Here is a 12,270-nt window from a genome sequence, read left to right on the forward strand (position 1 = left end):
GTTGCACAATGGGGACGTGATTGTTTTCAAAGTTTCTTAGACGAATTTGAGTACACTCCCTGAGGGAGCGAGGTATAGGGCGAAATTGTACCTCTAAGGTACGATGGGGGAACTATCCAGTTATATAATTTAAATAAGCATATCCCCCCTCATCGATAATAAAATTTCCCAAAGTCATATTTTCCAAGTGACCCCTATTTAGGTAACAAAAATGATTATGACTTCAGTCGCGATTCGACTTTCAACCACGGAGGGACTGGAATTGCAAGATTATTGGGACGGTTATTGATGCCAAAGATGACAGCAATCAATTTTGGGCGAAAACAAACCTCATTCAGCGAGGTCATTTCACTGTTTTTACATACGCGCTAACGCGGTGTCGTTGTCAACGACATCAGTCGGTGAACATTCCCATTAAGGTTCTTCTCTTCCTATTAGTCAACTCAAACTGCGAGAAGGAAGACGCTGACTTCGACGGGCAGCAAATTTCTATCCTAGATGAAAACACGTGATTCATACTCATACTTCTTGGTCCTAATAAGGAAGCATCTAGAAATGAAAAGCTAAAGGAAAGCCATTAAGTGTTAACTGCTACGTTATCAGCTAAGGCATCAGTAACGTTCGTGCCCCCCGTCTGAAAAGTATACACTTGGCTGTCGATGTAGCAAGTGAACTTCAGTAGTACGCGAGGAATAAAACATCATGTGATTACAGTGAGCAAAAGCACGTGAAAAGAGCGTGTCAGACAATGCGTGTTGTTATCGTGCATGCCAAACAGTCATAGCTTGGATTAGGTAGATTAAGCACGAAAATTTGAGCGTTAAGCTTGTGGGCGTCAATGCTGAAAATATGTTATTAGGCCAAATATTATGTTCAAGATGTTTCATTCTGCTCAGTCTATTGATTCAAAATAATAGCTCAACCACCCCCCGCCCCCCCCCCCTGCACCTCCCCATTCCTACCAACAACAGGTAAACTTGCTAAGTATAAAATGTTCGCCAAAGTTCAGAACAAAACAATTTACTGGATCAAACTCCTAAACTTCAAGCAAGAAAAGCAGGCTCACCGTTCACAGTACTCAAACTACAGAAGTGATGTCTTGTTGAACAGTAAGATCAACAGAATTGTTTAGAAGTTTTGTCATTAAGCCGAGATTATGCTTCAAGCTTTGACTACAACATTATGCCCAAAATTATACCGGCATAATTTATCTGGCCTTCGCCACAGCCGACTATCACGAAAGACTTCTCTATCACTAATTTCTGAAGGTCTAGCAAAACAAAGAGCAAGCCTGCATTAATGCAAAGAGTCACTGACAATGATTTTAATACACCGATAAGTAAATACACGATCAAAGGCAAATAAAGTTACAAACAGTTGAAACTTGAATTAACAAGTCTGCGATCTGTACAATTAAGGTTTTATAAAATAATCCCCCAAAAAGCGGATTACCGAGTGACTATTCAAATGATAAAGTCGTTTTATTTGTAGATAATGTGTTAAAAGTGTCTAGTTTCAATTTCATTGTAGCCAAACACCCGAACCAACGGAGGGTCACAGTCAAAGAACACAACGTGACGATTACGTCAACACGCCGAGGGCAGGAAGCATATGTCACGCATACCTCAGAGATAGGTTTGATTTCCAATCTTATCGACCACTAAATCGTCTCGGTTCATAGCAAGACTTTTTGTATCGAAGCCAAAACTGACATTTACGTTGTTACACTTCTGAAGATTTTCATTTCATTTTACATTCGGCAGTAAAGCTTTCGTTACATTCATACAAAAGTTTGTGATTAGCCGAAGAAAAATCTCACGTTACTGATCACTCTATAAGATGGTACGCAAAACCTACCACGATTTTAATATCCTTATTTCCTGGCACTCGAAAATTGTTACTTATTTTCGTTCTGCTCTTAACATTGATTCGTTGTCACTGTAGGTTTGGTGTAACTGACGGGTTTTCATCTGTGAAAACTTGATCACTTATTAGCTTCAGGCCGTTGAATCGAGTGGTCAAAAATAAAATGTCTGGATATCTTGCAACAGACTCATATTTTCAAAATGTCGTAGATGATCAAAGGTCAATACGCCCTGCTTTCCTCCATGGCGTATTTCTCGGCACCTGTTTGTTTTTCTAAATCGTATCGCCTAAAGCAACGAAGAAAATCAAACTTCAGTGGTACAATTTCTCTCTCAAACAAAAACTTCAGCAAATACGACACCACAACAATTGTAACAAATGAAACGACCATAGCTAAGGTACGGAAAGGAAACAACTGGCCATCCAAGTCATTATAATACGGGTACTTTATGAACGGTGGAATACCAATTTTATCTTCCCCTCCCCCAATGCGCAGCACCATGCCCAGTACGTAACCCATGAAGGAGCCGTAGGTGTTGGTGCCATCAAAATAGATGACACAGCATAGCTGTGGAAATAGGATCACATACACCAAGTCACTGCACAAGGCCCATAAGGAGTAGATAGAGCCCACTGCTAGAGCCATGGCTGTAGCGGCCGCGCCAACTCCAAATATGGCTATACGCATCACCCACACAACTTCCTTCTCGGAGGCCTAACAAATAAGGTTTGTACTTTAGTTCAGCGTTGTTACTCAACGTTTCACATGTTCTAAATCTCGGGTAGGGAGGAACTAAGAACTATGTACAGTACACAATTTATTACGTCTGTCTAGAGGCTTTCGTTTAGCTCCGTCAAGCGACACCAAGCATCGAAGTGGCAAGTCTCTAAAGAAACTGCGGTGCTGCGTCGGTGGGAGGTATTACAAAATGATGTGGTTTTATCAACTAAGAGAGTAAAGAAAATTGACCAACGTAAAAATTTCTTGAGCTGACGTTTCGAGCGTTAGCTCATCGTCAGAGCGCATGTCGACCAAGCAACAGCTGCCAAGGAAACTAGAATTTTTAAAGACTTTGGTAAAATCGTTAACTTTTATGAAGAGAGAAGGCATTTTGTGCCGTAAACATGTTCATGTGCTTCGAAGATTACTGCCAGGCAAACTCTCCCCAATAATTTAATTGGTGTCAACGCAATCGACTCAAGGAGGGTTTGACGAATTTTAAATCGTCAGTAAATAATGGGGCAGTGTTCTAAGGAAGTGTTTAAAAAACCACCTTACAAAACTAGAGATCCCAAAAGAATATTCATAGAAGCCACATCAAATCCAAAAAACGAAGATACGTCAGTGAAGACGTTGTGATCACTAACTTTTATCACTTACCTTTTGTCTAAAGATAAGTTTATAGACGTTTCGAGAAAACATGGAGCTGGCGGACAGGATACTGGAGTCTGCCGAAGACATGACAGCGGCAGACACAGCACCCAGACCAATAAAGGAAACAGCTGTTGGTGTGAGGTACTGAAGCACCATGGGAAGGACTAGTGACTTTTTAAACTCCGCCGTCTGATTGGTGGCATTACCAGACGGCTCGAAGAAATCTGTTCTGGTCCAGTCTAGAGTGACATTACATAAGATTCAGGAATTTCTTTCAGTGATGAATTTAGGTGCCTTTAAAAGACCAACAACTCTCATCATAGCTAGTAGTTATGCTTGATTTCGTTACACTTGCTTGATTTCGTTGATGAAATATTTCAAATTTGCATGAAAGACAAACTCATTCAAAACGTTGCCAACATTGTTTTTTTTCTTGTACTTGAAGACAATACAAAAAAATCCAAGAGCATAGACTTTTGCAGAAAGAACCACATGCACATTAAGGCTAAAAAGTCCTGGAAGATGATGGAATTTTTATTTCTTGAGTACGGAATCTAGTGTTTACCTGCAGAGCGACCAATCGCTCCAATGAGAACTGCTGGGATAGCCATTAAGAGACATCCAAACGAAGCTGCGAAGGAAAGACCCTGGGCCTTGGCCGCTGTTTTACATGACAGCACTCGCTGAAAGTAAACTTGCCATGGAATACCACCAAATGTCTGCACAGGAGATAAAACACATATCACTCTCGGCAATATTCCAAAACCTTACCGACAGAATGTTCTTCAAAACTTGTAGCGAGAACTGGTCGATTTTTCCAGTAACTTGATATAATACCTCGGACTGACTTAACCATCTGGCACCCAAGTGTGACCAGCGTCTAATTTCTCCTTTCAATACCACCCCTGAATCAAAGGGTCACGAGAACAAATGATCATTAAAAGGTTCTTGATTGTTTAGCAAATTCTCCTTGTCAGTACCTTAGGAAAATGCAAAGACAACTTTATGGAAAATGTTAGAAGATGTTAGGTGCAAAGAGTTAATAATAATATACAAACAGTGTGAAGTGTCTAACCACATTTAATTCCCATGGATGCGGTGTATGGTAGTAACAAGTATCTTGACATGATTACCAGACCATTATCAATACTCCGCACACGATTAGAGAACGTAGGAGAGTCGTTAATATTACCTGATTGTATCTCCTTATCAGACTCACTTAATAACCAAATTATTCTTTGGCTTTACAAAGTAAAAATGCATAATATAATAGAAAAAGAAAGATATTTACCAGTAATAGGGCATAGTCGAGCCATACTCCAACATACGTGTTGGACCATTCACCCACCCACTGAGTGGATGTGTCTGAAATACTGCTCACTGCTGAATGTGTCATGGCGAAGGGAATACTAAGCCACTGTAAGGAACAGATCCAGGGGGTCAGTGCACAAAATATCACAAACATCCAGACTTATGAAACAAAATGAACTGCACAATGACGGCGAAATTGGAAAGACTGTTACTTAATACAACGATGTTTCCTTCCCCACAGACAAAACAGAAGTTATAATAAAATTACCTATTTAGAAACAAACATTTTCAGAAGCTACAGACGGTCTTTCCATCTTAAAAATTGAGTTTACCGTCTTCAATTTGGTCATGCAACCAATGAACATCTTCGACATCCATACCCATCCCTTTTCCTTTTCCGCGTCTGCATTATTTATTGGTGTTTGCGTACCCTTGCAACTGATTAGATCAGGGTTTTCCTCATTTTAAATAAACTTGTCACGCCATAATAATATATATAACGTAGCTCCTTGAAGCCGCTGACCATACTCACCAATCCCACGAAGATGCAGATGAGCTGGATGACATCTGTGTAAGCTACAGAGTACAGTCCACCAATCAGAGTGTAGAAAATAGCGATACACGCGGACACAATGACGGAAGTAGTTTCATTCAGGCTGATCACTACACTGATGGTTGCTCCAAGAGCAGCCAGTATAGCTGCAGACCAAAATATTTCACCCAACAGAGCAGGAATGTACAACAGTCCGCCCATGCGCGGACCGTACTTTTCTTGGAATGGATCTAGCATTGTGAAGTACTCTTTTTTGCGCATGATTTTGGCAAAGGCCAAGCCACCTTAAAAAAAGAAGGATACCACGTTATATCATTCTCTGCCTCTGAGTTCAAATGGTTTAACACCAGGAACGTAACTCGCCAGCCGGCCATTTCCTTCCCGAGCGAACTTGCTCAACTGCAAGCTTATTTAGGGAAGCTTTAGTGTTCGTGTGCTAAGAATTATTTCCATTCCAGTTCCCTTCAATCACAGTGATAGAGTGTTGTCTTTCTTTTGCTACTTACCTATAACCAAACTTAAAGCGTACCCCCAAGGAGCCTGCGTCCAGACAAGACCTTGTGTAGAGTCAAACACCACTTCTGCAGTACCATTGATGTATCCTCCACCCACCCACGTCGCTATTGAATTAACAAGCACGTATAATTAACATCTTAAATTTTGTTAGGGACCTTAAACAATCAAAACGAAAACGCCGAGGAAGATGTCGATTGGAAAATGAATTTATATTTTTAGTACAAATTTCGCTAAGGGTTGGGTGTGTTTACCATCTCTAACGGCGCCACACCTCAACTTCAGCATACTATGCGTGAGCAGTGTTGAGTTCCAAATGGAAAATTTAAGAATTTCCTGTGAAAATCTTGGTGATTTCACGCTGTTGTTTTACAGAGGACGGCTTAGAAACGTGCAAAGTTTTAGAACGCACGTGCTGAGCTATTGTTCAGCTCATTAGATCTTTTGTTTTGTCTCATCCTCGATGCCGTCGCGGTCGCTGTTTGCTTACGGTCTTTGATTGAATAAACCTCGACTGAAAATTGCATCTCGTTTCGTAATTTATCGATGTTTGTAGGGTGTATCTAGTTTGCAGAACAAATGTGTCAATATAAGGTTGATTATATGAAATCTTTCAATTTCTGGTTGCTGGTAGTTAAAATAAGTCTTACATCGTTAATTGTTGTTGTGACCGCCTTGGTGAGCGTCATAACTATTTGCGGGATCAAGAATCAAGCTTTATTTCGTACTGAGCAAATAAAATTGCTATAATTTTAATGGTTATCTTAGAAAAAAAAGAAATTAATTGGTTAACTTTCCTAAGTTGAAACATCGTTAGAAAGAGTGAATAAGAATGTAAATGAAAAACAAAACTACAAAATTAACAAAAAACTTAACAAAAGAACAGAAAGACAAATCAATGACGACGAGATTAATTATGAGCAATCAGATACTTCCGGGTGTGAACAGCATTTGTTCAGCTTTATCGTTTAAATATCCTACTGACTACAACTGCATTCGCTATGGAATCTGAAAATGCAAAAAAATAGTTACGATTCTCTCGCATGTCAGAACATCTCTTTTACCTGTCATAGTGAATGTGCCCACGAATATTCCAATACTTCTGCCGGCTAGCATGGCTTCTTCTTCGCCTTCCTTCCGCCGGCGAGCCGCCCACAAGCCAACAAGAAGGATTAACAGATAAAACACTACAATGGATACCACACCAGCGATGTTTATGTCCGCCATGTCAGCTGAAAAATGTCAGTGTACGGAAAGTGAAAACCAGTCTAAAAAGCTCAAACAAGGAAGATCTTGTTTTGAATGATTGGATCCAAAATTCAACATTACATAACTTTGTAAGGCATGTGGCTACCAAAGATCCCGGGAAATTTCAAATTCAATCGCGGCGACCTTGTCAATTTGTCTGCCGGTTTATCATTGAAGACGAGAGCAAAGTCAAGTTCTGTGAACTTCGGTAATCCTCTGGGTATATCAGTCTATGTCCGTTTACATTGCATTTATACCCAAGCCTCTTTGAACCAATCACCGAAAAGCAATAAATAGCTCGTGAACAACTTTTAATTTCAAACAAAAACCAAACAACATCAATCGACACATTTAAGTAAACGCATGACAACTGAACTATTTAAAACCTCTCCGGAGTATAAACTTACATATCTTGATCAATTCTGCTTATGGCTAAACTATCAAAGAAACCACTCGGTACAACTGGACAACTATTAATTTCAGCTTCTCCGCTAAGGTCTCCAAAAGCTACGTTCACTTGATGTTTATTCAAGAATATTGCTTTTTACGATGAAAAGGTTATTAACCACGATAAAATCACGGGAGACTGCGAAATCCGGCCGCTCATAATATATTGTTTAGCAATAAGCACCGCCATAAAGGCAAATTCTTACTTTTGATTTCATTTTCGTTTTAAGTTATGATTCAAAAGCTTCACAAAAGCTCTAAAAACTGTATTCGAAGAAAAAAAAAGCCAAACTCTGTCAAGGTGGTTTGTAAGAGGTTATACTAATTAATTAATCGAATTTAGTGAAGGAGGGCTTATGGAAACGGAAATTAAAACAGAGTAATTTTTTTATCTTGAAGATGGTGAAGGGATGAGCAGTGGAGGTTGTAAGGTCTTGTAATCAAGAGTTTTTAGATATCTGTCCCAGAAGATAATATGCCTATTCTGCAGAAAGGATCCCGAAAGTCTCTCATCAGAGAGAAGTAGGTTTCATTTTTCCGTGGTTCAAATAGAAGGCAGTGGATGAAAGACCGGCAGTCAGGCGCGATCTTAAATGGACTAAATTCCAGGCAGTCAGAAATGTTCTCAGAATTTCCACCGGAAGGTTCTTTCAAACCTCTTAAGAGTATCTCTTTAGAAATACTACACGTTTCTATCGGTTTTCTGTTTCTTTTTTTTTAGTGGACAAATTTTCCCTAGCTTGCGTATTCTATAAAGAACCGTTTTGCCCCTGTCTTAATGAAGCAGCTAAATGAAATGGAACTTCCATTGTCACGGTTGCGCATGTACATTTTCACAACTAAAAGTGAACGACGAACAAGTGAAAAATTGAATGATCTTAGAAAAGGTAATAAATCTGTATGAATATCCGATACAATTCTTCACCAGTAAAATACACATTGATGCCATTGAAAATTCAAAAGAACCAACAAACTTAAAAATTGAAAAATTGCAAATAAACAAATTGGTCAGTTGTCTTAAAAAATTTACAAGCTTTGTTCGAGAGCTCTGCCATAAGTTCCGAGCTGAATGGAAAGAGTTCGTCTCCATTCGTCGAAAAAACAATGTGAATAATTCCGGTACTGAAGAGCATGAAAATGAATTGTCCTTCACCATTAGTTCCTTCCTCACGTCGACACCTAGGTTAAACACGAGGAAAGGAAATTGAATCCGTAATTTTTGTTTCAACCTAATTGCAGAGCGAAGCATCAGGAACTTCCAAAATATTTAGACTCTGTTTGATTACAATCATGCAAATTTCGGTTAATTTACTCAGCTTATCAAAGAACAATATTAAATGACAGGGTTCGCTCAAGAGTACTTCCTCCAAATTTTGAATCTTATCAGCATTGTAGGCAAATTCAAGACTCCACTGTCAAAATACGACACCACGACGCGAGAACCCTGGATTATGTGGGCAAAGTTTTCGACCGAAGTCAATCAAAACTTAATTCGATTACAAATGTAAACTAATGAAAAGATCATTCCGCAATGGTAGGTTAAAAAATCTGATGTAAATCTAGTTTTAGTTTCGAGTCGTTCATCAATTTAGATTAAAAGCAAGCTTAACTTTGAAAAAGTAACGATTTGTAGAAAGGCATCTGATAAACTGACTCACCCACCGATGCGTGTTAAAGCGAGATCATTGAACACTGAATTATCATCACGATCTGACGAGCATTCAGCTCGTAGATAAACATTACAAGCGTCGAGTGAAAAGACCCTTTTTTTTAAAAAATTTTTATAGATTGCTGCACCAAACTGTATCAAATACAATCCGTGAGGCCTTTTGACGGCAAGAGAGGTGATAAGAAAGAATTTAATATTAAATCTGTTTATGTTCAAATTTAAACCTGCAACATTAGAACTTGTCAAGAGTGTAGTTGAATTTTACAATTTCAACGTTAAATTCGAATCAATTCTCGGAATTAAACACATTTTATACCAAAATAATTCATTCCCGCTTTACCTCAAGCGTTAATAAAAGGCACGTACGATATCTTTGAGGTCCACAACCAAGTGTTTGTTATGTAGCGAGAACAACACTCATTGTTAGACCTCCATCGAAGGAAAAAACAATCCAGCAACCCACTAAAATTCACCGATATCAATTAAAAAAACTTTAGTAGTGATTCAGGCTTCACTGAAAAGCAATTTACCTGTTCTTTGGTGGCTCTCAAATCTATTCTCTGGTGAATGATGATAAAGACACAGTTCCCCTCAACTCGATCTTATATTGACATACAAGCAAAGGCATCCAACGCTTACCTCCGGAGGATCCCATGAGACTACCTTTGTTTTCACCTGATTTTTCTGGTAGTAATAATCTGAAGAAACAAAAAAGACCAGAAAGGTCTACATACCTCATTAAATTTTTCTCCTTGCGAAGTTTGTTGTGGACGTGACCTCAGGGTTTACCCTCAACACTGCCAAGGGTCTGGAAATGAGCACTGAGGAACAACTGTTATGGCGACTGTGTAGTGAAGCGATATAGGATGTAAACATTTTCATTTTAAAATATTCTCGAAAGCTTTTACGGTTATAAAGGATTTTTCAAAAATATCGCTTTAATTTCAAATTTTGACGCATCTAAGCATATCATGCTTGTCTGTGGTGGATAAATAAATGAGATCTTTCACAGTCTTTGGCGGTCGGTCGTATGAGCAAGAAGAGGACTTCTTCAGAGCTTCAAGCATACATTCAACAGCGATATGAAGACACGGCCTTTGCTATTCACCGCACACGAGAAGTAGAGAAGAGAAGGAACTTAACTGGGAATAAAAGAAGTCCTTTTAAAGTCCAGCAAGCGTTCGAGAACATTGCTGAAGTTGAACGCAATCATCTGGAAGTTGGATCTGCCGAGACTCATCTTGCTTCTGGAACGAACGTTCAATCGCAAGTCTGTGTTATTATCTAGGGTCAGTTAACATTTCTTCGATTCAAACCAGGACAGGAACTTGTAGGAAGCAGGTGGCTTGTTTATGTTGGAAACATTTTCAACGATAGAAACTCAGCCTTATGTTCCTTACAAACTAACAAAAATTATTCGGACACAATTCACCTTTGTAAGTTGCTGTCTATCTCAATGTATTTGTCTTAAAGTATAAAAACATTGCACATTTGAAAATTATTAATTTCGACGCAGCTGCGTTGAAGGAAGACGGTTTACGGCTCAAGTTTTGTCTTCTCTAAATTCCTTTATTCGATCTGCACCACGAGCGAATTGGATTTGCTTGCCCCTCGCTCGTATTAGTTGTTTTAAGAGTAGTTAGAAAAGATATTCTGTAAACTCTTTAAGAAGCTTTATGGTCTATTCCTGGGTTCTAGGAGTTGTATTCTTAGGACAAGCAACCCTCTATCCAAATAGAGTTTGTCTTCTTTCCAGCTAATAAAGTTTTATGACTTCCAAAACCTCTTAACGAGCTTTCCTTGCTTACCATTGTGAAGGTAGTTTCAAAATAATTAGAAAATGGTAATTAAGTTAAGGTATTGCTCCTCTTGTTCTCTTCAAGAGACTAGTTTTTAGTCATTTTACACGACTTTCTCTTATTGACACTCAGATTCCATGACTTTCGTAGCCTCAAAAAATGTAGCTTTTCCATGACTAATACAAACCTCAGAGGGGTTCTCATAGACAGGACTCTCCAAGCTGTGGAATTCCATGCCCTACCTGTCTAAGCACTGTATGCCCCAAGCGAGGGAGTAAATGGTCAGCACTCACTTTGCAATTATACCAACTGATAAGACGAGGCTTAGGTAAGCATGGTGAGACTACCTTTAATGTTAGCATGACACAATTTGGGGCTTAGAAAATTAAATAACAATTGCACAATAGCTTCATCACCATTAATACAACATAACAACTGGGGTGGAAATCCAAAGTGCTAAAGTAAAGAGAATGTTATATCATATTGCCAAAACAAAGCTGAGTTTATCACCTTCCAGACTATTTAGGGAGATTAAACAATCATTCAACTTAATTTTTTTTATTAAATAAAAATAATTAGAGTTGACAGGTACTTAAAAACTCTTCGAACAGGTCTTTACTAGGGTGGCTAGTGTTATTGGGAGCTCAATTAAAAAAAAGTGATGTTGCCAAAAAAAATGAGGAGCAGAGCTTCTTACTACTCTTCAGGTGCTACACTGCTAGCTACATAGGTCAGTCTTAAGGGACTCAGAAGGTTTCTTGGCTGATAGTGGGTCACCAGCTGACTAGTAAATTGACATTCAAACAGTGGTTGACCACAGCCTTGGTTGAGATGATGCATAACAATAACCCAACCATCAACCCATGTGTCAATCAACTATTGGCTGAAAAATTGTGTATTGCCACTACAGTTAGCATGATCCAACTTGTTAAATTACAACTCATCCAAAAATTTCTCTTTTTAACACCACTTTCTGCAAAAACATTCACAACTTAACATAAGGGTGCTTTAATAAACCTCATATCAACTCAATATAAACAATTAATTGAATGTGCTTCAACTTAGGAAACATACAGAATGAAACTTGGTCTTAAGCCTCAAATCCCCTCCACCCCCCCTCCCCCTCCACCTGTTACAATAGTTACAAAACATGAGGAAAGCCAAATTTGTTTACAGGCATAAAACTGAGCCCATAAATAATCAAAATTTTGAAATATGTATTCCAAAACGTAAACAATGTCTCTGTAAGTATGAATTATCATTACTAAGGAGCCATGCATCAGCGTGTTAAGCTCCCAAAAATTCTTTATAGGGAAAAAAATAACAATCTTTAAAGCTTTTTGAAAATCTTAAACTATCTGTCAATTCCAGCCGATTTCATATTAAAACAAATGGGAATTTGTAATTAATCATTTTTTAAATAAGTTCTCAAGTTGTGAAGAGGCCACTGATGCTTTTCTCTGCCCAAATAAAGGACATTATGTGGCTC

The 12,270-nt window shown here is 38.6% G+C and overlaps 1 protein-coding gene across 2 annotated transcripts; it reads right to left on the reverse strand.

Moving 5' to 3' along the window:
* Positions 1–1,462: 1,462 nt before the first annotated feature.
* On the reverse strand, positions 1,463–9,834 carry LOC131778694 (high-affinity choline transporter 1). Of its 2 annotated transcripts, XM_066164901.1 has the most exons (9): positions 9,622–9,660; positions 9,513–9,542; positions 6,683–6,850; positions 5,612–5,725; positions 5,085–5,389; positions 4,533–4,658; positions 3,807–3,960; positions 3,248–3,480; positions 1,463–2,581 (listed from the first exon to the last, which is right to left on the reverse strand). In XM_066164901.1, exons 1-9 carry the CDS (start codon positions 9,635–9,637, stop codon positions 2,087–2,089), a joined length of 1,641 nt encoding a protein of 546 aa, XP_066020998.1. In that variant the 5' UTR covers positions 9,638–9,660; the 3' UTR covers positions 1,463–2,086. The 2 variants fall into 2 exon arrangements, with proteins under 2 accessions (XP_066020998.1, XP_058951084.1); XM_059095101.2 differs by lacking the exons at positions 9,513–9,542; positions 9,622–9,660 and adding an exon at positions 9,717–9,834.
* Between the last annotated feature and the right edge of the window lie 2,436 nt (positions 9,835–12,270).

The sequence above is a fragment of the Pocillopora verrucosa genome, chromosome 4 (genome assembly GCF_036669915.1).
Source record: "Pocillopora verrucosa isolate sample1 chromosome 4, ASM3666991v2, whole genome shotgun sequence".
Classification (NCBI taxonomy): Eukaryota; Metazoa; Cnidaria; class Anthozoa; order Scleractinia; family Pocilloporidae; genus Pocillopora; species Pocillopora verrucosa.